This window comes from Chrysochloris asiatica, unplaced genomic scaffold (genome assembly GCF_000296735.1).
Source record: "Chrysochloris asiatica unplaced genomic scaffold, ChrAsi1.0 scaffold00409, whole genome shotgun sequence".
Taxonomy (NCBI): Eukaryota; Metazoa; Chordata; class Mammalia; order Afrosoricida; family Chrysochloridae; genus Chrysochloris; species Chrysochloris asiatica.
In genome coordinates, this window is record NW_006408927.1 from 556,956 (window position 1) to 582,132 (window position 25,177).

A 25,177-nucleotide genomic window follows, 5' to 3' on the forward strand; every position below is an offset into this window, starting at 1 on the left:
TTCCTTGGGGGGGCTTTGAAATTTCATTATGAAAATGGAGGGGGATGGACTCCCTCAGACCCTAAAGCAGGCCAGTTCCCCAAGATTAAGGCCATGTCTACCAACCCAGACTCTTGGGACAGAACTGTGTCTCCCTCCTCAGACACCCAGAGTAGGGCTTTGTCTTCCTCAGACCCCAAGTTCAGGGCTATGCCTCTCCCTTTAGGTCCCCCATGATACTTCAAGGTAAGGACATGTCTGCCCCTTCAGATTCCCTCTCAGAGCCTCAGTCTTGCCTTTGTAAAATGGATCTACTATCTTCCCAGGAGATCGCTGTGATTCTAACTCCCCAGCCACTTCTCTCCAGCCCTGGGGCCTTTGTAAACTCCTTTCCCTGTGCCTCCCGATTGCTATGAATCAGAATGGCCTGGAGGGCAATGGGCTTCTTGCTGTTCCTCTCCTTCCACCAGGTCAGGGGGCCTCTTGGACAGAGAGGGAGCACCTTGGGCAGAAGGCTTCTGTTCATGGCTCAGTTTTGTCATATGTCACATGAGAGGGATCACAACAACACATTCCCCTGAGTGGGGGGAGCCTCTCCTTCCCTAAGCCTATGTCATGCTGTTTTATTTATTATAGCTTTGCAGTATGTTTTGATCTAGGTTCTGACAAGTTGTTCAATGTTTTTTTGCTATTGTTCAAAATGTCCCCTTTGCTCCTTTACTCTTCCAGATGAATTTTGGGATCTTCCAGGTGTTTATCTCTCTGGGGTGGGGTGGGGTGGGGTAGGGACAAAATTCTATGAGGAGAAGTTTTGCTTATGTTTTTATTTTTCACTTTGTGTGTATGTGTGTGGGGGAGGGGAGGTTGTATACTTTCCACTTTTTCATGCATATTTCTTTGTTGTCAGTGCTTTTAATGGTTGATCTTCTTGTTCATTTTTCACGTCTTCTAGCCATTCTGCTTGGTTTGCGTTTTTACTTAGTTGTTTATCTTCCTTATTTCCTTTTCTGTCTGACTTTTCTTTGAGTTGGAGGTATAACCACTTACAGGAAGAGACATCAAATCCACACATCTTCAGACAGCAGCCAATACACAATCTAGACAAAACCCCAGACACCCTAGCTCCAGAAGCATCCCTCACCCGGTCAGTCTCCCCAGAGGCCATGGCTATGTGGTTAGATCAAAGTTGCTGATATTCACAGAGACAGAAGGTAGAAGAAATCACTAGGGAGAGGGGCCCATGGGTGTTATTGCTTAGGTAACACTGAGTTTCTATTTGGGATGATAAAAAGATCTAGAAATAGATAGTGATGGCTGTTACACAACCTTATGGTATTAAATGCCACTCAACTGCATGTGCATGCTCAAAAGTGGTAAATTTATGTTCCACATATTTTACTACAATCAAAAAACATTGATACTCACTACACCATATAGGAACCTTGAAAACATTACGCTTTGTCAAAGAAGTCAGATGCAAATGGGCAAATATTGTACCATTCCATTTAGATGAACTGTGCAGAACAGGCCAATAAATGCACAGACAGACAGACAGACAGAAAGTAGAATAGAGGTTAGCAGGGGCTGGGGGAGGAGGGAGGAAGCAGTTCTTGCTCAATGAATAGTTTCTCTTTGGGGGAGAATAAAGATCTGGAACTAGATAGTGGGGAAGGTTACACCAGGCGCCCTGATGGTGTAGGGATTCGGCACGCCACTGCTAACTCAAAGGTCTGTGGCTTAACTCCACCAGCTACTTGGCTGGAGGAAAATGAAGTAGCCTGCGTCTGTGAAGATTGTTGTTGTAAAGTGCCATTGCGTTGGTTCCAATCATAGGGATCCTGAATGGGGTTTCTGAGGCTTTTAAAAATCTTTGCAGGAGCAGAAAGCGTCATAGTTCTCCCATGGAGCAGGTGTGGGCTTGAACCGCTGGCCTTGTGGTACGCGGTCTAGTGCTTACAGCCTGGGAAACCCTCCCTATAGGGCAGTTCTAGTCCTTCCTACGAGGTCTCTATGAGCCAGAATAAACTACAGCAATGGTGTTTGTGAGTGTATGTCGTGGCTGTTAAGTGCCTAGAGTCGGTTACAACTCATAGACTTTAGCAGTTTTAAGAACCCAAATAATATAGAAAAGTATTCTTGATAGAAAAACAACATGGAAGTACAGATGGTAAACAATCCCTCCTCACACCACCTTCCTTCTGTGTGGCTCAACAGGTAAGCGCCCAGCCGCTAACTGAAAGGCTGACAGTACAAACCCACACAGCGGCCCCACAGAAGAAAAGGCTAGCAATCTACTCTCTGAAGGATGACAGCTGAGAGAATCCCACGGGGCAGGTCTGCTCTGTCCCGTTGGTCGCTATGATTCAGAACAATGTTTTTGTTGTTACTGTTGTTTTAAAGGATTAGTTGCATAACTTTGTGGTTCTAAATGCCACTGAAATGTACACTCTAAAGCGGTAAGTTCTATGCACATATAGTCTACCACAATAAAACGAAAAATAACGGACTGGGGAGGAAAACAAGTAAGCGCAACCATCCCATCTGCTTTGTGGGGCTGTTGTGGAAATATAACAAAAATTGTGGCTACCACATGAGCCGCAATCCCTCGACTTGGTGTGGATCCTCAAGAAATATGAGCTGTAACACGGATATGTGCACCGCTGTGTTTGTAACAGGTCTAGTCACAACAAGAAAAAGATAGGGGCAGCCGAAATACCCATCAACACAAGAGTGGATAAACAAACTTTGGTCCACACACACAATGGAATACTATGCAACATTGAAGAATGATAATAAAACTGTGAAACACCCCACAACTTGGATGGACCTGGTGAAAGTTATGCCAAGTTAACTTAGTCCAATTGCAAAAGAACAACTATTGTATGAGACCAGTGTTGTAAAAGGTTATGAAAAGGTTTTCTTGCTAAAAGAAACATTCCATGTTGGTTACCAGCATGGGAGGTAAGGGAAAATGATTCTTGGGCTAGTGGGTAGACAAAGGTTAACTTGAGTGATGGGAAAGGCAATACACAAGAGGGGAGGGTGAGGCATGGCAGATGGTAGAAGGAGGAATGCAAGAGTTCAAAGTAATTAGTAATTAGTCAATCCTGTTAACCAATGCTACACGGAGGGGATTGAAATCATTGGAATGACACGAAGTTGTATGATTTGTTTTATGTAAAACTGAAGATCTGTTCTGTAGACCTTCACTCAAGTCACCATAAAAAGATTGTTTTTCAATCGTAGATCATAGACCCTTTATTCCTTACCTGATGTGGACTAACCTCAGGGAGAAGACAGATCAAGAACTGTCGACCCCACCTTCTGACCCATGCCTTCCAAGTTGCCACTCACTTAAAAAATGTTTTTTTGAAATGAACCTACTGGAATGAGAACTGCTTTTCCTTATCCCTCCTTATCCACCCTCTCTGTCTCTATGGGTCTGCCTGTTCTGGGCATTGATAAGGAACACGATAGGGCTGGGGTTAGGCAGTAGGCTGCTAAAGACAAGGTCAGAGGGAGAAAGATGAGGCCGTCTGTTCCCATGAAGATTTAGAGTCTCGGAACCCTGTGTAGGGTTGCTCGCTCTCAGTTGGGATTGAATTGATGGCTGTGGGATATGGGACTTTCCACATCAATAGGGTCAGACAACACGTGTCCTTTTTCCTGGTTTCTTTCACAAAGCATCTATTTCAAGGCCCATCCACAATGCCATGCTTCCTTCTTTCCTGTGGTTGAGCAATGTTCCAATAGTCCTCCAATGAATAAGAAGGACCCTAGAAGAATCGATGCATTTGAATCGTGGTGTTGGAGAAGAATTTTGAAAGGACCATGGACTGCCAGAAGAACAAACAAACCTGTTTCAGAAGAAGTACAACCAGAATGCTCCTTAGAAGTCAGTATGGGGAGACTTCATCTCTCATTGTACTTCGGACATGTTATCGGGAGGGACCAGTCCTAGGAGAAGCACATCATGCTTTGTAAAGTGGAAGGTCAGCGAAACAGAGGAAAACACCCCAACGAGAGGGACTGACACAGGGCCAGCAACACTGAGCTCACACACTACAATTATAAGGATGTGTTTCATTATGTTGTGCAGAGGGTCACTATGAATTGGAACTGGTTAGAGGCCGCCTAACAACAATGACAACAAGGTCCCATTGTGTGTGTGGCCTACACTGTGTTTATTCATTCACCTGTTGATGGACGCTTGGATTGTTTCCACCTTTTGGCCCCTGTGAATAATGCTACAGTGAGTATGGGTGGACACGCATCTGTTAGAGTCCTTGAGTTTCAATCTCCTGGTTATACACCCGGGGATGGAATTGCTGGCCCACACCGTCCCTCTGTATAACTTGTGGAGGGTCCAGCAGCCGCTTTTCTACAGCAGCTGCGCCATTTTACTTCCCCACTGAAAACGCACTAGGTTTCCGCTTGATCCGCCTCCTTGCCAGCACTTACTATTTGACACTGTTCTGATAATAAAACTCCAAAATCCCAAGTCCACTGACATTGTAGCCATCCTGACTCATAGTGACCTCAGAGGACAGTGGAGAACTGGTCCTTAGCATTTCCAAGACTAAATCTCCTCACCTTTCTAGTGAGGAGCAGCTGGTGGGTTTGAACTGCTAACTTAGTGGTTACCAGCCCAACTATTGGAAGAAGTACAGCCAGAATGTCCCTTAGGAGTGAGCTTGGTAGGCATGCTATTAAGAGGGACTCATCCCTGAAGGAGGACACTAAGCTTGGTGAAGGGTGCTCGAAAAAGAGGAAGCCCCCAACAAGATGGGCTCAAGTGTAGCAATGGTAGTGAGGAGGACGCAGGACTGGGCAGTGTATCCTTTTATTGTTCATGGGTCGTTGTGAGTTGGAACCAACTTCGCAACACCCAACAACAACAACATGGGTGTGAGATGGTATCTTGTGGTAGTTTGAGCTACTTTTTGGTTTCCAACTGACAAGTGGGCACCTTGACCCAGCTCAGGGTTGTGAACAACTCTCCACTTTCACCGTCCCTGGGCCTGTCTGGGGGAGTATGCTATTTGGAATCTCCCTCACACAAGCGCTTTTCCCTGAAAGCTCTCTTGCCTGACACTGGGGCCAACATGGAACCCGAGAGCCACCTGTTCCATGAGAGCCATCCATGTCTCCCTCTTACTTCCACCGGGCAGGCCCCTGGCCAGGACCCCAACACTGTTGTCAGGTGTGAGCTTGGATTAGGCTATAGAATCTTCATTTTATTTTACTGGTCACCGTCCCATCCTCAATACAACTGAACCTGAGCAGACAGGCTGTCCGAGAAGATGAACGGATGAGGGAGGCAGCAGCTTCCTGGCAGCCCCCAGTGAGGGGACCCTCCCCAGAGGGTCTGTGCACAGCTCATACTGGTGTTGGTCACTCTATGCTGGACCAGTTGGTAAATAATAACAACAGCCAAGGACTGGTATACTTTCAGGAGCACTGGAGGGACGGTTTACCGGAAGGCCGGCAGTTAAAACCCACCCGTTCCTCCTCAGGAGAAAGATGAAGCAATCCACTTCCATAAAGATTTATAGCCTCAGAAACTCCATCCTGCAGGGTCACAATCGACTTGACGGGACGGGAGGGGATTTGGTGTTGGGTTGGGGCCAGTTTCATTCCTTCCAACCACTCCCAGTGGAAAAAATGCAGTTTTCCCCATTTCACAGATGAGAAGATTAAGGCTATTCCTGGAGGTGGTTTGGGAACATTCTGGCCCTCAGGTCCATCCTGTGCTCTGTGCACAGCTCTGCTTTTGCTCGCCAGACTGGGACCCTACCTCCATGTCTTTCTCAGAGCCTGGCTCACAAATGGGGCGACTTCAAACAACATTCATTTAATCTCTGTCAGTTCTGGAGACCAGAAGTCTGAAATGGGTCTCCTAGCCTAAGCCTGTCCGAGCCTCTGAGGGAGAATCTATTTCTCATCTTTCCTGCATCTTCAAAGCCAGCAATGGCCGGCCAAGTCCTTCTCAGTCAACTTCCCTCTGACTTCAGACAGAAGGACCCTGTTGTCCACTGAGGCCGCTTAGGTGGCGCACATGTTTTTGTACAGACACTAACCTAAAGATCAGCAGTTTAAAACCACCCAACGGCTCTGCAGAAGGAAGACCTGGTGGTCCTCTGGGACAGTTCTGCTCTGACATATGGTCATGATGCATGTGGACCCAGATAATCCCCATCTCAAGGATGATGCCATAAATCCCACCTGAAGAAAAAAAAAAAAAAATCCCATTTTTTTGCCACACGAGGAAGCATATTCACAGGGATTTGGATGTGGGCTTCTTTGGGAGCTGAGTTAGAATCGATTCACCGGCAATGGGTGTTCTGACAGACACATTTTAGTTAACGCATCCTCTTCCTCACAACCCCAAGCATCCCTATTGCTTCTGTTCCCAGCCCCCTTCAGTCTAGCGTCTCTTTCACAATTTATACTGAAATGTCCCTGCCCTCTGATGATGGGGCCAGGGTGAGCCTCAAGGTTCCCAGGCAACTCCATCCCTGGATTATCCCATCAGTCTGTTGGGCTTGAGAAATCGGGAGGTGAGCAGAAGTGAAGTGAGCCATGGCAGGTGCTTGAGCTGGGGAGAAGCCTCAGTGTAGCAGTGGGCCACAGGGGGCAAGGCCGGCCGGGAGACCTAGGATGAGGTGGAGGCCCAGTCAGGAGGACAAATGGGAGACAGAAAGAGAGAAGGATAAGACAAGAGCAGGGAGGAGGCAGAGAGGTGGGTGCTGGGGCCTCCGGGGACAGAAGGGTCCCCAAAGAGGGTCACGATTACAGTCACCTCAGCACTGGGAGAGATGTTGATCTAGGGAGTAGCGGCTGCTGGCAGCTGGCCTCGGCTTTCCCGGGGAGGCCCCGAACCCACGCCAACCCAGACAATGAGCCTTTGATTTGCACAGCCCAAGCTAGGGTGACCGGGCCACACCAGGGTCAGTGCTTGGACAAGGTCACACTGTCCAGCCCCCGCATACCCTTGGTCAGAACATAGGGTCCTGCCCCTACCCATTCCTTGTCTTGGGGAGAATCCCCAGATACTGCCAGAGATCAAGGTTGGGCCAATGCAGCTAGGTGTCCTCTCCGGCTGGGGGTGGGGGGAGTGAGGAGAGGGGACAGAGGTCAGGCTGGGCATCTGAGGTTGGGAAAAGAATCTGGACATGGCTCTAACCAGTGGCAACTGTCACGCACCATGCAGACACACAGCCTCAGTGTCCACGCCAGAGGTAGGGGCAGAAGTAGTAATGGGGTCATTAAGCACAAGAGATGTCCAATTGTTTTTATTTTCTTTACAGCAATCATTTGCCACTTTTTGCCTTTACATATTCATTCTTTTGTCTATATTCCCCTCCCCCACCCACCCACCCATGGCACCTATAAGTCATGGCCTCAGTGAGGATGGCTCTGGGTCTGTGTTGGTTCCTGAGACACCTCAGTGCCACACATGGTACCTGACACCAGTGGTTTATCAAAAACATCATCTGAGAATGAGCCCCCAGAGCCCAGGAGGACTTGGGGGGTGTCTTGACAATCTTCTGTTACTATATTCACAAGATTTTCAGTGGCTACATATTCAGTAGTGGTCCATCTTCCTAGTCTGTCTTAGACTGGAAACTGCTGAAACCTTTCCACCATGGGCGGTTATGGTGTTAGATGCTGTCGAGTCGCTTCCTACTCCACATCTGTCTCCTGCGCCATAATGATCTTGAATTCAAAATGTCGGAGGCAAAGTTGTCAGCATCATAGCAGCCCGCCACACTGACAGATGAGTGGTGGGACAGTTCTGGAGACCACCCCCCAAAGGTGTATCAACTCCACATTAGGAAGAGTGTCTGGCTACACAAAGTGCCTCCCAGGCCCACACTGATGTCACTCCAGGGAACCATGATTCTAGGAGAATCCGGGATTCCTGGGTGGCGGCATGCCAGCATTTCTGCAGTCCTCATAAACCAATAAATTCTTGCTGGCATGGCCCAGAGGCACTTCTACAAACGTTTGGGGGCCAGGGACATGGATTCCTGGGTTTGAGGGGCAAAGGGCCTTGCAGGCAGTGGGCACTTAGGGTGTGTTGGTGGTGTATGATTACTGCTGTTGATGTTGTTGTGGGGACTATAGTTTCTCTGGGTCTCTCTCTGCCACCTCCCATCCCCTCCACCCTCCATTCATGCACCCCCTTACTCACACTGGGTTGTGTCCACTGGGTCCAGGGGTTGGGAGGCCTAAGGTGTGAGCAGGGAGCTGGCTGAGGCTGAGGTGTGGGGGCTGGCAGGAGTGGGTAGGCTTGGCCGATGGTCCAGGCCATAGGTGGGCCCGGAAGAGAATCCCATGCCAACACAGATCCGAAGATACACTTTTCCCAGGGCCCCAATCTCATGTGATACCTGGGGGTACCCATTCCCCAGTTCCACCTAAGACCGTCACGATTGGCTCCAGCCGCAACTTGCCAGATAAATTCTCTGGCTCCTAGACTGGACCCCGCCTCCGCCCCCAGTTGCCATTTCGGGGTCGCCAGGCCCAGCCCCTGCACACATCCCTCATCATAGACTCGGCCTTCAGCCCCGCCATTCAAGCGCCCCGCCCCGGCCCCGCCCCGCCCCGAGCCTGCGGGACCTTTATAGGGAGCGCCTGGCCGCTGCGCGCTGGGAAGTCCGTACTGCCCGCCCTCCCAGCCGCCAGCTTGCCTGCCGCCACCGCCACCGCCGCCGTCTCAACCATCGCCATGCGTCCCGGGACGCCGGGGCCACTGTGGCCACTGCCTTGGGGGGCCCTGGTTTGGGCTGTGGGCTTCATGGGCTCCGTGAGCTCTGGGGACCCTGCGCCTGGTGAGTCGGGCTGCAGGAAGGGGAGGGTGGGGTGGGCCACCCACGTGGGCCCGCACGGAATGCGGCCCTCGGGGGAATTGTTGGGGGGCGCGGTGGAGGTGACTGGGGGCAGAGAGTGGTGACCAGTAAGGTCCACTCTGGAAAGACTTGGGGTGCTCTACCCCTAGTCCCTAAGGGCCTGAAGGAGGGTCACCAAGAGGTCAGCAGAACGGATCTCTCTCTCTTCCACAATTATAAATAATGGTAATCCTAATGGCAAATGGCATTTATTCAGCGCTTAATGTCTACAATTCCATTCCTCGAGTCCACACAACAGCCTAGTAGTGAGTAGTCATCATCCCGATTTTAAGACGGGGAAATGGAGACGCAGGGTTACACAGCATATGAGTGGCAAAGCCAGGATTCGAACCTGGGTCATCAGGGTCCGGATGCAGTGTGGTGTGGTGGGACCCTGGGTCTCCAGCCCGGGCCTCAGGTCTTCTGAGGTCTGGCAACAGGCAGGCTGGGGGCTTAGAATGTCACACCTGCCACTTTCTGGGGGATGCTGGGGGAGTCATAGCCACTTCCTGCCTCGGTTTCCCCTTTTACAAAATGGGTACCTCAGGGCCGTGTTCCCAGAGCTTGCCCCTGAAGGTACTCAGCCAGAGCCCGGGAGCCAGCAGACGTGTGGAGGCGGGGGGCCACAGCCATTCCTGCCCCCATTTAAGGGGAACACTGAGGGCCATCTGCCTCTACTTCAGACCCCACAGCCCCAAGCCAGCCCCATGCCAAGAGCAGAGCCCCCTCCCCGAGGGCCGTGTCCCCGGGGAGACAGTGAGCTCATGCAAGGAGAATGTTCCCAAGTTGGAGTGAGTAAGAGGCCGGCCAGGCGAGGGGGGGCTGCAGGCGAGGGGGACTCCTGGGCCCTCGGGTGCTGTCTAGACTGAGGGCAGAGGCGTGAGAGGCAGCTCCTGGGGCCACTGACCCGCCGCCGGCCATTCCCTGGGCTGCCTGGGTGGGTGGGATGCTGGGCCCCAGCCTGGATGATCTGGAGGAAAGATGGAGCTCTGGGGGATGGGCGGGGCCTCGGGCGGAGCTCAGAGGGGAGGGGAGAACTCCAGGTTACCCAGAGCTGGGGTGGAGCACCCGTGCTTGCTTCCTTCCAGGCTTAGGGGCAGATCGCCCCCTCTGAGGGCCAGGTGCTGGGTGAAGCTGAAAGCTTGAGTGTCCCAGGTGGGCAGGTCCAGCCATGTGAACAGCCTCACTCCTCTACCTGCAGGTGGTGTCTGCTGGCTCCAGCAGGGCCGAGAGGCCACCTGCAGCCTGGTGCTTCGGACAGACGTGAGCCAGGAGGAATGCTGTGCATCCGCCAGCGTCGACATCGCCTGGTCCAACTTCACCTACCCCGGGAACAAAATCAGTCTGCTGGGTTTCCTGGGCCTTGTGCACTGCTTGCCCTGCAAAGGTGAGACTCCAGTCAGGGCACCGACAGCTCAGTAAAGGGGACCGCTAAGATCAAGGCGGGGGGTAACCCAGGCTTCATAGACAAGGTCTGGGGGCTCACCTCAGAGAGTGGTTTGGGCGAAGTAACATTGGTCCAACTTTCTGAGGAGTCGGGACCTGGTGTCCAGCTTCTAGGATGTCTCTTCCCACCTGCACCCACCTGGTTTTCCTAACTGACTCCAGGGGTCTGTGGTGGGGAAGGCAGCTGTGTGTTTAACAAACAAACGCATGCTTTGAGAAATGCTGCTCCATCAGATAGGAGCCCTTTCAGGGCCTGGTGAATGGATGATGAATGGATGGATGAGTCAAGACATAGTTAACTGCCCTCCCGGAGGGGTTGGGGGACTTCGAGCCTGCAGGTGTCCAAAGGAGTCACTGGGGCCTGACTTGGACATTGGAGTCAGGGTGTTGGGGGATGATTAGGAGTTTGCCTGCTACAGAAGGTACTGGGGGGAGAGCATCAACAAAACTTGGGTGGGTCCCCAGCAGGGCACAAGGAAGGAGAATGGAGTTCTAGGCAGTAGACCTGAAGGCCAGCTGGGATGGGATTAATCCTAAACTCTGGTGGTTCTGAACTCACTGCCCCTAGCTCCTTCCAGGCCTTCCCTCCAGCTTTGGAGAGGAGGACAGACTTCAAAAACCGCTTGGCCTGGGCACGAGATGCCCCAACCTCATCTGGCTCCACTGGCCCCCCCACTTCCGTTCTTGCTTGCGTGAGGCCGGGCGGAGCGTTTCCAGATGTGGTGTGGGCGGGCGGCGTGGGAGGGCACAGGTGCGGCCCACATGCCCAGGCAGGGGTGACGACTTGGGAGGCCGGAAGGCTGTGTGGCTAGTGACGGTAGCCATTGTCCCTTCATTTTATGCTCAGCACCACCCTGTGAAGTGGGTTACTCCACCAGTAAGTGGGTTAAACACTGGGGAAACTGAGGCCAGGGTGTAACCCTAGCAGCTTGTGTTCAGCGCCCACCCTCCAGCTATAGACAACACTAAGGGGGTCTAGTGCTGCGGGAGCGCTTCCTGCACACAGCACTGAAGGGACCTCAGTTACCACATCTGTAAAGTGGGGACAATAACCACCTTAGTGAGGCGGAGGTGCATTTCAAATGGAGCGGAGCCCCAGAGAGAGGCATCTCCTTGCCAGGCCTCAGTTTTCCCATCTGGGAAATGGGTCTGAGTGGTGTTTCAGAGGGGGCTTGGCTGTGGGAAGCCCCCTCCCCGCAAATGCGCTCAGGCTGGTGGCCGAGGGTCCAGCACCCCGCCTCATCAACACTGCCTCTAGGGAGGTCCTAGCAGCCAGACGAACAAGACCCACGCCTGGACGGGGTGGAGCGCCAGCCCCCCCCTTCCCCACTGACGCAGCCTGGGGCCCCCCGCCGGCCTTCCCAGAAACACGCGTAAATCAGGGAACAGACGTCAGCCCGTCAGCCCGAGCGGGTGGCCCAGCGTGGAGGGGGAGCCAGAGGCTATCCCTGGACCCCCAGACTCTGCGCTGAGTCTGCCACCCCCAGGCACAGCCATGATTCCAGGTCCATCCTTGCGTGATACCAGATCCAACCACAGATGGACCATGCCCCTACACACGGAATGAGAACACTGGGGGGGGGAGGGTAGTATGGGAGGGGCGTTACTTCCCAAGCCCCCGCCCACGCTGCGTGTCGTGTCGTACATCTGCAGATTCATGCGAGGGCGTGGAGTGTGGCCCGGGCAAGGCATGCCGTATGCTGGGGGGCCGCCCGCGATGCGAGTGCGCCCCCGACTGCACGGGGCTCCCTGCGCGCCTTCAGGTCTGCGGTTCCGACGGCGCCACCTACCGTGACGAGTGCGAGCTGCGAGTCGCGCGTTGCCGAGGCCACCCAGACCTGCGCGTCATGTACCTAGGCCGCTGCCGCAGTACGTGGGGGCGGGGCGGAGGAAGGGCTGGGTGGGGGATTGGGTGGGGCTTAATGGAGGGCGGGGCTGGCGGGTAGAATCTGCAGGCCTGGAACACTGGGGGTCCGGGAGGACTTTGCGCCCTGATGGCTCCGCTCATCCCACAGAGTCGTGTGCACACGTGGTGTGCCCGCGGCCGCAGTCGTGCGTGGTGGACCAGACGGGCAGCGCGCACTGCGTGGTGTGTCGCGCTGCACCTTGCCCAGTGCCCTCCAGCCCCGGCCAGGAACTCTGTGGCAACAACAACATCACCTACATCTCCTCGTGCCATCTCCGCCAGGCCACCTGTTTCCTGGGCCGCTCCATTGGCGTGCGGCATCCAGGTACCTGCACAGGTGAGTGCCGGGACGGGACGTGCTCTGCAACCCTTGTGTCTAGGGGACCACAGGCTGTCAGTCCTGGGGGGTGAGGGTGCTTCTGCCCCCTGACCCAACTGGTATCTCTTGCAGGTGCCCCTGAGCTGTCCGATGTCGAATCAGATGAGGAGAACTTCGTGTGAGCGCCGGCGGGGCAGGCCTCCCCCGTTTTATTTATTGTCACAGCAGAGTCTAATTTATGTCCCTCGGACGAGCTTCCCTTTTCCCCCCTTACCCAACGGCATCTTGGAGGTGGGGCCCAGAACCAGGGGTATTGGTCCTCATTTGGTGACTTCGCCAGGAAGCTCCACCCCAGCCCGGGCGCCCTTTGACCCAGGATGACACCATACTTTTCCCAGTATCCCCTCAGAGGAGTCTAATTACCAACACGTGGGTTACCATGAGGGCTGAGTTCTTCAAGTAGAGACTACTTCCTGACCAGCCCGCGGCCTTCTGGGAGTCACTCCCACAACGTGGTCCAGGAAGACATCCAGACCTCATCAGCCCAATTCCAGATTCTCACTTTCCATACTGCCTCAGTTTCCCCATTCCATCTAGCCAAGGCCCCTGGGAGAGGGACGTGATACAGGCCTGAGGCTGACTAGAGGAAACCATATCCCCTCGCCCCCACCCCCCCATCCCACAGTTCATAAAGCTGTGGTGTTATCAGGTGCGGCCTTCAGGACCAGAGCAGCCCCACCATGGCAACTAGTCCTGCTCCACTTAAGAGTGGGACCCAGAGGGGGTCACAGGGGCAGGGATCCAGAAATGTCATACGCTGCCAGCCAGGCCCAAGTTCTAGACCCAGCTCTTTTTCAGTCCCCTGTGGCTACTTCCCACTATTACTAATGCTGCCGTTCCATAGACCAGAGGCTCAGACCAGAAACGGGGAGCTGGGAGGTATCCTGAGGACGGAGCTAGGCTTGCAGGGGGCTGTGGTGGTCATTCTCCTTTTTGTCCCCCGAAAGTGCCTTACCTGTGGTTCAGAATTGAGCCCTACAACAAGACACCACCCCCTCCCTGGGGTTCGGCTTCACCAAAGAAATAAAGACTAAAAAGTTTTCCTCCTCTCTCTGAACCACTTTGAACCACCGCCCTTTGGTTGGGGGGGTGGGGGTGGCGTGAGGTCTAGAAGTGTCCAGGAGAGAAAGAAATGTGTATGGCTTTGGGGCAACCACTGTACTTCTCAGCGTCTGTGTGCAGTGTCTCCCTCTGAGAAGGGCAGTGGTATGAAGAGGGGGGCAGAGAAAAGGGAGGGAAGGGGGAGCTAGAGGACTTGAAGCAGCCCCAAGGAGCCAGCTAGTCCAGGACCCAGAATTGGAGGCGCGCACTGAAGGATGGGGCGGGTGTATAACAGTAATCATAGTATTAATAACACTAACCATATGCCAGCTGGTTGGGCCTGTGGTGAGTGCTACCTTAACCCAGGTCACGTTCAGATCCCTCACTGGGGATAGAGACCCCGTCTGATGTCCTAGTCGTTTGTTCCTCTCTCCACAGAGAGAACTGGACGGAGTTCCTTACCCTTTCCAAACAGTATTAGGAGCCTTGGTGGCACTGCAGTATAGGTACTGACGAGACTGCTAACTACAAGGTCAGCGGTTCAAACCCACCAGCTGCCCCGAGGGAGAAAGATGAGGCTTTCTGTTCCCATAAAGATTTACAGCTCCGGAAACCCCGTACAGGGTTGCTATGAGTCAGAACTGAGTCAAAGGCAGTGGGTTTGGGGTACCAACCTTGGTTCTGTTTATACGTAGGTGTAACCAGTCCATTGGAGGGGGAGGACCAGCATCCAGGCAGGCGGAACAGCAGATGCAAAGACTAGGAGACCAGCAAGTTCCTCAGTGTGGGGTACTAGGTGGGGGGTTGCTGTAGGATAAGCTCTGGACTGCTAACTGAAAGGTCAGCGGTTCAAACCCACCAGCCCCTCCTCAGACACGCAATACAGGGTCTCTGTGAGTCAGACCGACTAGACAGCTCTTATCAACAACAGATAAGTCCAGGTGGATGGGGTGGGGCGCTGCTCCAAGAGGCCTGACTGTCTGCATGGCTAGGGTCTGGGAGCCAAAACAGTAACAACTGGGTAAGGAGGTGGGAGGCTGTAGGCAGGAGACAGGTGAGGCTGGGTCCCCAGATCACAGGGAGGGAGTGGCAGAGGAGGCGTGGTTGATGCACCTGGAAAGCTCCTCAGTTCCTTTGCGTTCTTTTTCTATCGTTTGGAACTGATGCCCCATCCCCCAAAGGTTTCACAGGTTTTTTTTGGTCCCCATGGAATATTCCAGATTGGGAGCGGATGTGTGTGTATATTTTACCATCTCATTAGAATACTCGGCGAGGCTGTGACTCAGGTAGTGCCTGAAAGGGGACCAAGGATCCCAGGTGGGGTGCTGTGGTGGGGGTTCCGCCGAACTATACCCCGGATCCAGTTCACAAAAGCAGACAGCTGTGTGTACACGTCGGGGTACTTGGGGTCGCCACACCATAGGCCGGAGAAGGAGACAAGACCATAGGCCTTGCCACGGCACACCAGAGGTCCTCCAGAGTCAGCCTGGGGTTGGAATGAAAGCAAGGTCAAGAACCCTTTCCCTGGGCCTTCCCACCTCAAAGTCTTTCCATGGCGTTCTAGTGCTGTAAAGGCAAAGACTAAATTCATCCCCTCAGCCTTCAAGGCCCTAAGGATCTTGTCCCCACCTGCTGCTCCACTTCCTCTACCCCATTGCCCATTCAGTTGGAGCCCACCAACTGTTCTCTGGTTCCTGGGGCAAACCAAATTGCTGCTTGTTTTAGGAACCGACTCATAGCGACCCTACGCACAACAGAATGAAACACTGCCCGATCCTGGGCCAACCTCACAACTGTTGCCATGCTTTAGCCCATTGATGCTGCCACTTGGCCAATCCATCTCGCTGGGGTCTCCCTCTTTTTCTCTGACCCTTCACCTTAACAAACATGATATCCTTCTCCAGCAACTGGTCCCTCCTGACAATATGTCTGAAGTATAAGGGATGAAGTCTGGCCATCCTGGCTTCTAAGGAGCACTCTGGCTGCACTTCTTCCAACACGGATCTATTGGTTCTTTTGGCAGTCCATGGCACTTTCAATATTCTCCTCCAACACCACAACTCAAAAGCATCAATTCTTCTACGGTCTTCCTGATTCACTGTCCAACTTTCACACGCATCTGAGGTTATTGAAAATACCATGGCTTGGGTCAGGTTCACCTTAGTCCTCAAGCTGACATCTTTGCTCTTCAACACTTTAAAGAGGTCTTGTGCAGCGGATTTGCCTAATGCAATACATCGTCTGATTTCTTGACTGCTGCTTCCATGAGTGTTGATGGTTGATCCAAGAAGAATGAAGTCCTTGACAACTTCAATCTTTTCTCCATTGATAAGAATGTTGTTTATTGGTCCAGTGGTGAAGATTTTTGTTTTCTTTACATTGAGATGCAATCCATACTGAGGTCTGTGGTCTTTGATCTTCATCAGTAAGTATTTTAAGTCCTCTTCACTTTCAGTAAACAAGGTTCTATCATCTGCATATTGCAGGTGGTTAATGACTCTTCCTCCAATCCTCCCAAACTGCTGCTAGCGTCCAGGTATTTTCACAGCCTTGAAACCGGTGACTGCCCCCTACTGGACAGTACGTGTGTAACGCTCCAAGGCTACCGGCCCTGCAACAGCGCACATGCAGTCCTGCGACCCTCGGTGTCAGCCTGGCCCTCCCTTCCCTCACCTTCGAGTCTCGCTCAAAATTGCTGTTCTAACGGTCCCTCCGTATCCTAACCAATGTACAGGAGACGTCTCAGGGCGAGTTTCTCTCTGGACACCAAGACCGGGGCGGCTATCAGTCCCTACAGGGTCTTAGGGTCTAAGACTCTGTCACTGCCCCCTGCTGGACAATGCGTGCATAGCTCTACAACTCTGCGGGGATTTGCTTAGTGGGGAACCTGCACGTGAGCGCGCTGCAGCCCTGCGATCCTCCGCAACTCCCTACACTTCCCCGGTCTCAGTTTATTCCTCTGGTGTCAAGTTGGACTCAATGTCCAAGGTCCACGCTGACTCTCTCGGTGGGCCTCGGTTTCCCCTTACGGTAAGCAGGTGGGCTGGGGAGAAAGGAACTTACCGAACAGAAACCGCGCCGCCGGTGGTCCCCACTGCGGGTGCAGAACATGGCAGGGCGCAGCTGGCCACTCCAGGAGCGGTTGCAGAAGTTCAAGTCCAGCACACGGACCTTGGCCTCCATCAGCCCGGAAGGAGGTTCCTGGAAATCGGACACGGAACCCCAGCCGGCCACCTGGCACCACTCCCCAGGCTGGGGCAGCCTGGCTCCCCTCCGAGGCAGTTTCAACAGTCCCACCTCACGTCCCAGGACGGCCGAGTGGTTCAGCTGCAGGGAGATTTTTTTCAGTTTTGTTTTCCTCCACCTCACACTGCAGCTCTTGCCTGTTTACCAACTGTGATACTTGTTCTCTTCTACTTTGGTGGGAGTCATCACCAAGTTCAGAAGACTCTGTTCCTTTGCCCCTCAGGCCCCGTTAATCCCACCTTGGCCTCCCCCAGCCCAGACCTCCAGTCTCACTTTATCAGCTGTGCAAAGATCTTTCTAATTCCCAACCTTCACCCCTCCTCTAAATCCTTCCATGGCTCCCCATCATCCTCAAGACAAAACCCACCAATCAAATCCCTTGAGGGTCCTGTAACTTCAGCCAGAATGAATTTACAAGTGCTCCTTGGGACCCTTCCACTCTTATGCTTGAAACTACTAGTTAGTCTTCAAGTCTCAACATAGATGCCACCTCCTCCAGGAAGCACTCCCAGACACCCAGGCTGGGACAAGAGTCTCCTCTGGGTTCTCCTGGGCCCCTGTCAAGACTGGTTTACCCAGCTGCCACCTGGTTAAACTGGGGGCTCTGTGGGTGCCAGCATGGGCCTCCTTGTCCCCAGTGCCCGGACGCAGGGAGGTCAGAGGTTGTGGAATACATGGCTCAGGACTCTGGGTTTGGTAGCCTCTCATACTTTGGACATATTGTCAGGAGGGACCAGTCACTGGAGAAAATGTTTGGTAAGGTGGAGGGTTGGAGAAAAAGAGAAAGACCCCCAACGAAATGGATGAACCAAGTGGCAGCATCGATGGACTCAAGCGTGGCAACAGCAGTGAGGTTGGCCCAGGATCGGGCAGTGTTTCATTCTGCTGTGCATACGGTCACTATGGGTCAGTACCAAGTAGATGGCACCTAACAACAACAACAACAATGTAATCTTGAAGGATCCTTGAGGAGGGGCTGGGCTGCTAACCACAAGGTCAGTAGTTCAAATCTACCAGTCGCTCTGTGGGAGAAAGATGGGGCTTTCTGCTCCCGTAAAGATTTATAGCTTCGGAAACCCTATACATGGTCACTATGAGTCGGAACCGACTCAATGGCACACAACCACCAACATCATGTGATCTTGGGCACATACATCCTTGACACCTCCGGTTTCTATTTTTCCATCCGTACAATGGTTTGGACCAACCAGAGCAGTGGGCCCCCACTTTTAGGGTTTCACAGACAAGTAGATGAAGACAGAGCAGTGCCCTTGGGCACCAGGAAGGCTTGGGCTTTTGTGCTGGAGAAAGTGGGAGCCATGGAATGTTCTGGGGAGAGGAGAAATGTGACCTGACTCAGGTGCTCCCAGACTTTGTGGGCAACCAGGGATCAGCCAGACCCTGAATCTGCCACCACAGCACAGGCTTACCTTTAGCAGACAGATGTCATTGGTGTGAGTGGATGGTTGGTAATTGGGGTGTCTGAAGACCTTCAAGATGCTGAATATCTGCTGGGTGGGCTCCACAGTTCGAAGATCATGGGCTCCCAGCACCACCAGGCCCATCAGAGGATTCCTATAGGGAATGCGGAAGCAGGACTGGGTTGAGGGCTGTGTGCCAAAGGGCTCAGTCTCCTCATCTGCAAAATGGGGGTGCAGCAGTCTGTTTACATTCCACCTCCATTATAAGATCAAAGATCAGTGCTGAGTTAGTAATTATTATGAAAATGCACTTAGAACAAAAGTTATACTAGTTTTATTAACATTCCCACCTCAATTATTGTATTACCGACAATTTACACTATTCATTATCATAGGAAGAGAATGAATATCATAATTATTATACTAGTTGCCATTCCCACCTTAATTGCAGTATTAATGATAATGGCTGCAATCTTATTATAAAAAGTACGTTTCCTACTGTTAGGTTCACGCAAGCCGAATCCGGCACATGGCGCCCCTATGGGACAGAGTAAGAACTGCCCCAGAGGGTTTCCCGGCTCTCATCTTTCTGGGAACAGACCAACTGCTCCTTTATGTTCCATGCTGCTTGGTGGGTTCCAACGGCCTACTTTCAATTAGTAGTCAAGTGATTAGCCAAGGTGCCGCCTAAAGCCCAAGTCAAACCCACTGCCATCAAATGGATACCAACTCATATAGACCCTATATAGGGTTTCCAAGACAAACCATTGTTATAGGAGCAGCCAACTCTCCGAGTGACTGGTAGGTTTGAACTGCCAGCCTTGTGGTTAACACTTCAGTGCTTAACCCACAGCACTACCAGAGCTCCTTAGAAAATGCTTAGGATGAATGGAATCAGTATTTATTACTATTGCCACTTTAACAGGAGAATGTAGTGGGTTACGTGTCGGGCTGCTAACTGAAAGGTCAGCAATTCGAATCCACCAGTCCTCTGAGGAAGAATGATGAGGCTTTCAGCTCTTGTAAAGATTTACAGCCTTGGAGACCCTGTACAGGGTTACTGTGAGTCACAACTACCACCACCACCTTGATGAGACATTCACAATGGTGGTGCCGTGTGACGTGAAGTCAGTTCCGACTCATACAGACCTGGGGTGGTGCTGTGGGTTAATGCGCCAGACTACAGAGTCGTTGGAACTGCAGGACGGCGGTCCAAGCTCATTAGCTGCTCCTTGGAAATCCTATACAGGGTCACTATGGGTCGGAACCGACTTGATGGCACATAACAACAACAACAACAACAACAACTATAGTATCTATTGCTATCCCTAGCTCAATTATATTTTCAACAATAGTTGGCAATATTAACAATTATCAATATACCTACAGAAAATTTGATGGCATAGAAAATATGTTGTTGTTGTTGTTATGTGCTGTGGAGTCGGTTCCGACTCACAGCGACCCTGTACAGGGTTTCTGAGGCTGTAAATCTTTCCGGGAGCAGAAAGCCTCATCTTTCTCCCATGGAGCAGCTGGTAGTTTCAAACTGCTGACCCTGAGGTTCACAGTCCGATTCGTAACCACTACGCTACCAGAGCTCCTTATAGAAAATATAGCCCCACCTCAATTATAGTATTAACAATGATCCAAAAAAAATTATGACAAGAATGAGTATAATATTTATTATAATGTTTAATTTTCATTTTTCTCGCACTGGCTTGCTTCTTCCCGCACTACCCCTTCCCCAGTGAAACCCCCTCCTTCACAAGCCCCCAAGAGTGAGGAGTGCGGTCAGCCTTGTCCCCTCCTGTGCCCCAGTCCTCCACTGGCTCCCACATGTTGTCCCCATGCATTGTAGCATGTGTCCTGGGGCCAGCCTGGCGTGCTTACCTGTCGCTGAAGCAGTGGGCGGCTGAGACCACCCATTGGGCGTGGAGCAGGAAACCCCCACAGTGGTGCTGGCCCCCAAAGCTCACCGATACCATGTAAGGTCTGGAGTGAGGGGTCACCTCATGGCCTCCAATGATGCGCCCCCCCCAGGAACCTGGGAGGGAGTAAGACAGTGTCATGGACTGGCAGAAAAGCTTATTGGGGAGGCTTTGCCACAGGACTGGGGGTGGTCAGTGAGGAGCTGGGGTTGGGGAAGAAAGAGACTAGACTCAGAGAAAGAAACTGAAAAAGAGGTGGAGAGACAGAGATGAGGAAAAGCACAGACAAAGACCTTGAGAAACACAGAAACCAGCAGACAGATGGAGTGGGCCACAGGATGAGCTGGAGACTGAGGAGCCAAGACAAGCCCCCCAGTGTGTGGGGAGGGGGCTCTGGACCCCAGCTGGACCTTTCCACCTTCCCAGTTGAGAGCTGAGTAATTGAGCCAGTGGGGACCTAGGGTTACTGGGAATCACCTGGATGAATGTGGGAGCCCTGAGGTGCCCCGTATGCAGTTATCTGACAGGTGTCTGGATGGGGACCCTGGAAGAGGCTGTGAGGGAGGCCCAGGTGGAGGTCCTGGGGAGGGGGTGCCCGGGGAGTCCTCACCAAGGGGCCTTGTGAGCAGCATCAGGGTAACTGTGGTCACAGTCAGCAGCAGACAGCCCCCAAGCCCCGCTGTGGGCCCCATGGTCTGTCTCCGGCAATGCCTCCCTTCAAGGTCTGTGGGCCACAGCTCTCAACCTCTTCCAACGGCCCGGAAAGGGCAACAACTGGGCTGTGGCCTGTGGTTGGCCACCAGGCTTTGTGAACAACACCCAGTTCCCAACAAGGGCTTCTGGGAGCCTGGTAATAGTGTGCAGGGCCTCCTCCCAGGCCAGGAAGGGAGAGCTGGGTCTTGGGCAGGCGCTCACCTCTTACACCTGCTCCACACAATGTGTGTAGGGAGCTCTGTGTAGTGTCCAGCACACAGTCGGCGCCCTATAATTGCACATCTGTTTCTTGGGGGGAGAGGGGCGCGCTTGGCTCTCTACCTGCACTGGATCATAGTCCTGGGCCAGCCTCAGTTTCTCCATCTGCAACACCTCAGGGCAGTGAGGACAGGGACCTGCCATGATTATTGCTGTCTTCTGGCATTTGTTAACTGCCGACTGTATACCACGCCCCTGGCATTCTGTGGGGTTGGGGAGGGCACAGAGACAAAGTGCCCTGGGACCTCTCCCTGGGGGAAATGGGAATTTTACTGTGGTCATGGGTTACATGAGATATAGCTGGACACACGGTCACTATTATCCTCATGGCTACTGTGGCTGGTGGACTCGCAGTGTGGCGCTGTAGGAATCAGCACCACAAGGTCAGGGGTTCAAACCCACTAGACGCTCTTGGAAACTCTATATAGGGTTGCTATGAGGCAGAATTGACTTGACAGCATTAACACCAACAGCAACAATTGTAGATGGCAGGGGTGGCCTGGCCAGCGTTGACCAGTGAGACCTGAGAGGTGGGGTTGCATTTGCCAGTTCCCATGGAGTCCTGGGGTGGCGCTGTCGGTTCATGCACCAGACTGCAAAGACGTTTGAACTGCAAAGTCGCCGGTTCAAACTCACCAGCTGCTCCTTGGAAACCCTATACAGGGTGGCTATGGGTCGGAACCGACTCGTCGGCACTTAACAAATGGTGTAATATCAGGAAGAGCTCAGTCAGCTCCCTGGTGTACACACTACAAGACTGCTGGCCGCTACTATTCTTCCCGCTATACTGGGGTCTGTGAGACACATGACCTGGTGTGGACTCAGGGAAGGCTTCTGGAGGAAGAAGTGGGGAGAGGTAGGGGGTCTCGGCAGAGGACAAACCAGCCACTTGGGGTTCAAGGCTGAAGCTCAGCCTCTGGTGGGCTGGAGGGCTCATCGGTGTCTTGAATGAGGGGTTGAGAGGCAAAGTGGCGCCTGTCGGGACATAGGGAGCCACAGAAGGTTGTAGAGCAGGTAAGGTTCCAAGGAAGCAGGTCTGGGCAACGCATGGTTGTAAGGTTTTATTTGGGGTCAGAGACACCCCGCCCCCATTAGTAGTGCTGCAGCACGTCCCTGATCCAGGATACAAATGTGGAGACGCGGGTGTAGACATCGGGGAGGCGGGGATCCCCACACAGCGACGAGGAGAAGGACACCAGGCCGTGCAACTGGCCTCGGCAGAGGAGGGGTCCGCCAGAGTCACCCTACGGAGAGGAAGGGGATGATTGAGTGGCTGGGTCATGGTGGGGTGTCCTGGGCCACCCACCACCCCCACCAGACCGGGCTCCTCCGCCGGCCGCGCTCACCCCACACACGCCCCTGCGGTCCATGGAGCGTGCGGAGGCGCAGAGCATGTCCACCGTGAGGGCTCCTCCCCAGGACGCGTTGCAGGGGCCTCGCGCCTCGATGACCACCGCAGCCTCCAGCAGGGCGGCCGGCGGGTCCTCGCGACCGGTGGTGTCGCCCCAGCCTGTCACTCGGCACCGCGTGCCCGGGCGCAGAGAATAGTTCCGCCTGGGCAAGCGCGTAGGGCGGACGGATCTGGTGACATGAGCTGAGGCGTTGAGCTGGAGGTGGGGAGGAGCGGACAAGGGGGATGAGGCGGACACAGAGAGACAGACAGGCAAGGATGGGAGAGTCAGAGGAGAGAGAGAAGACAGAGACAGGAAGCAATGGTAACAGGAGCCATCAGAGCGATATGTCAGCATGGACAACACGTGTCTGTGCCCTCCCTCCGTCCCTCCACCCTGGTTTGCCCCATCTCATTCCTCCCGCCTGACCACCTTAAGGAGCTGGAGGTCATGGGTGTCGAGCTGGGCATTGTAGAGGGGATAAGGCACGGCCTGAGTGATGGTGAACACTTGCCAGGTGGGCTCAGGTGTTTGCAGGGCATGGGCCCCCAGGACCACCCTGAAGGCACTGAGGTTCGCGCTGTGGAAGGCACGGGAGAGAAAGCATGTCATGACTGGAGCGTCCCTAACCTGCAGCCCATTCCCTGGCAGCCTCGGCCACTCACCTGGTCACCTCACAGTGTGCGGCCGTCAGCACCCAGCGCCGCTGCACCAGCACGGCCCCACAGATGTGTGTCTTGTTCAGCTGCAGGGACGCCATGAAGGGCCGGGAGTGGGGCGCCACCTCATGGCCCCCCACGATCCTGCTGTCACCACGCAGGGTGCCTGAAGGGGCAAAGCCAGCCAGTGAGGGGCTTGTGATCTCACTGGCCACATGTGGGTACATTATGCCTCCTGAGTTTCCTGTTTCGGCTACACAAATGACCATAGACTTGATGCCTCACAATGACACAAATTTATCATTTAAACATTGGGCTGTTAACCACAAGGTCAGTGATTCAAACCCACGAGCTGTTCTGAGGGGAAACTATAATGCAGTCAGATCTGTTATTGGTAAATGGCGTCTAGTCAATTTCGTCTCATAGACACCCTGTATAGAGTTGCCGAGGAATGGTTGGTGGGCTTGAACCACCAACTTTGAGGTTCAAACTGACTTTGTGGTCTAGTGAGCTCTACTGTGTCCTATAGAGTCTCTGCGTGGGAACCGACTCCATGGCAATATGTTTGTTTATTGGTTGCTTGGTTGAGGCAGACAGAGGTCCTGAATGGATCACACAGGACTGAAGTACTGACTTGGTGTTGCTGGGCTGGCTCCTTCCGGAGGCTCCAGGGAGAACCGCATCCTGCCTTTTCTAGTTTCTAGAGGCACCGTTTCAAGAGCAAAGGTGTCAGTTTGAGGACTAAGGTGCATCTGACTCAACCTACAGTATTTTCAATAACCTCACACACATGTGAAAGTTGGACAATGAATAAAGAAGGCCATAGAAGAATTGATGCATTTCAGTTATGGTGTTGAAGGAGAATATTAAAAGTACCATGACCATCCAAAGAACAAACCAATCTGTGTTGGAAGACATACAGCCATGTCTTCTAAGGAATGTTCCTTAGAACCCAGGATGCCAAGACTTCATCTCTCATACTTTGGACATGTTATCAGGAGGGGCCAATCTCTGGAGAAGGATATCATGGTTGGTAAAGTGGAGGGTCAGAGAAAAAGAGGAAGACCCCAGTGAGATGGACTGGCACAGTGGCAACAGCAAAGCGCTCAAGTTTAGCAAAGATTGTGAGATTGGTGCAGGACCGGGCAGTGTTTCATTCTGTTTTACATCACTTGACGGCTCCTAATAACTACAGCAACAAGAGACCCTGTAGTCCTTGGCTTGGAACCCCTCCTGTTTCTTCAAATCCAGCAGTGAAGCATCTTCCAATCTTTCTCTCTCTGCTTCCTCCTCACATCTCCTGCTCTGACCTCCCGCCCCCCTCCCCTTGGATAAGGACCCTGTGATCACATGGCACCCCCCCCCCTCAAGTGATCCAGGATCATTTTCCATCTCAAAACCATTCGCATTGACCATCTGCAAAGCCTCTTTTGCTATGTGAGATGCCATGTCCACAGGTCCTAGGAATCAGGATGGGGAGACCCCTCATAGCAAGTTGATCATGTTGGTATATATGTGATGGACAGAGACACTAGAGCACAGAGAGGTCAAGGCCGTGGCCAAGGGCACACAGTGAGGGAGGACAGGAGAAGGATTGCAGCCTCAGAACATCTCCTGTTGCTGCTGCTGGGGACTGAGCCCATGCGGTGTGAACCTGTTTCCTTCCCCTTTGGTGAACAGTTGTAAAACCCACAATAACTGTCCCTCTTGGTTGTCCCAAATAACCACACTCCCAGCAGCCCTGAAGCGTGGGCTGGTGGGGAAGGGGCGGGGAGTTGTCAGCACTTCCAAATCCTAAACCTGGGTCCAGAGATGGGGGCTGCCTTGTGGGTGGCTGAAAGGCAGAGGGTCTCGAACTCAAGACTCACAGGCTGCAAACCTGGTCAGGTGTTTTGTTGGAGGTTTGAATGCCTCC

At 53.1% G+C, this 25,177-nt stretch overlaps 2 protein-coding genes across 2 annotated transcripts; one reads left to right on the plus strand and one right to left on the minus strand.

The window, feature by feature from the left end:
- Positions 1 to 8,696: 8,696 nt before the first annotated feature.
- On the plus strand, positions 8,697 to 12,726 carry FSTL3 (follistatin-like 3 (secreted glycoprotein)). The gene is made up of 5 exons (XM_006876731.1): positions 8,697 to 8,816; positions 10,075 to 10,260; positions 11,973 to 12,188; positions 12,335 to 12,562; positions 12,677 to 12,726. Exons 1-5 carry the CDS (start codon positions 8,714 to 8,716, stop codon positions 12,724 to 12,726), a joined length of 783 nt encoding a protein of 260 aa, XP_006876793.1. The 5' UTR covers positions 8,697 to 8,713.
- Positions 12,727 to 14,927: 2,201 nt separating this feature from the next.
- On the minus strand, positions 14,928 to 23,489 carry LOC102823574 (transmembrane protease serine 9-like). The gene is made up of 9 exons (XM_006876732.1): positions 23,269 to 23,489; positions 23,033 to 23,183; positions 22,559 to 22,819; positions 22,340 to 22,456; positions 22,023 to 22,155; positions 20,203 to 20,356; positions 18,322 to 18,466; positions 16,709 to 16,972; positions 14,928 to 15,131 (listed from the first exon to the last, which is right to left on the minus strand). Exons 1-9 carry the CDS (start codon positions 23,487 to 23,489, stop codon positions 14,928 to 14,930), a joined length of 1,650 nt encoding a protein of 549 aa, XP_006876794.1.
- Between the last annotated feature and the right edge of the window lie 1,688 nt (positions 23,490 to 25,177).

What these genes read in the sequence shown, in the direction of transcription:
- FSTL3 (XM_006876731.1), top strand. Translation starts at nt 8,714, where the DNA reads ATGCGTCCCGGGACGCCGGGGCCACTGTGGCCACTGCCTTGGGGGGCC. An exon ending in GCACTGCTTGCCCTGCAAAG is followed by an intron (nt 10,261 to 11,972) that starts GTGAGACTCCAG and finishes GTACATCTGCAG; the next exon opens with ATTCATGCGAGGGCGTGGAG. An exon ending in GCATCCAGGTACCTGCACAG is followed by an intron (nt 12,563 to 12,676) that starts GTGAGTGCCGGG and finishes TATCTCTTGCAG; the next exon opens with GTGCCCCTGAGCTGTCCGAT.
- LOC102823574 (XM_006876732.1), bottom strand. Translation starts at nt 23,489, where the DNA reads ATGTACCCACATGTGGCCAGTGAGATCACAAGCCCCTCACTGGCTGGC. An exon ending in GCCCACTGCTTCAGCGACAG is followed by an intron (nt 18,467 to 20,202) that starts GTAAGCACGCCA and finishes CATTCCCTATAG; the next exon opens with GAATCCTCTGATGGGCCTGG. An exon ending in GGCGGCGCGGTTTCTGTTCG is followed by an intron (nt 15,132 to 16,708) that starts GTAAGTTCCTTT and finishes TTCCAACCCCAG; the next exon opens with GCTGACTCTGGAGGACCTCT.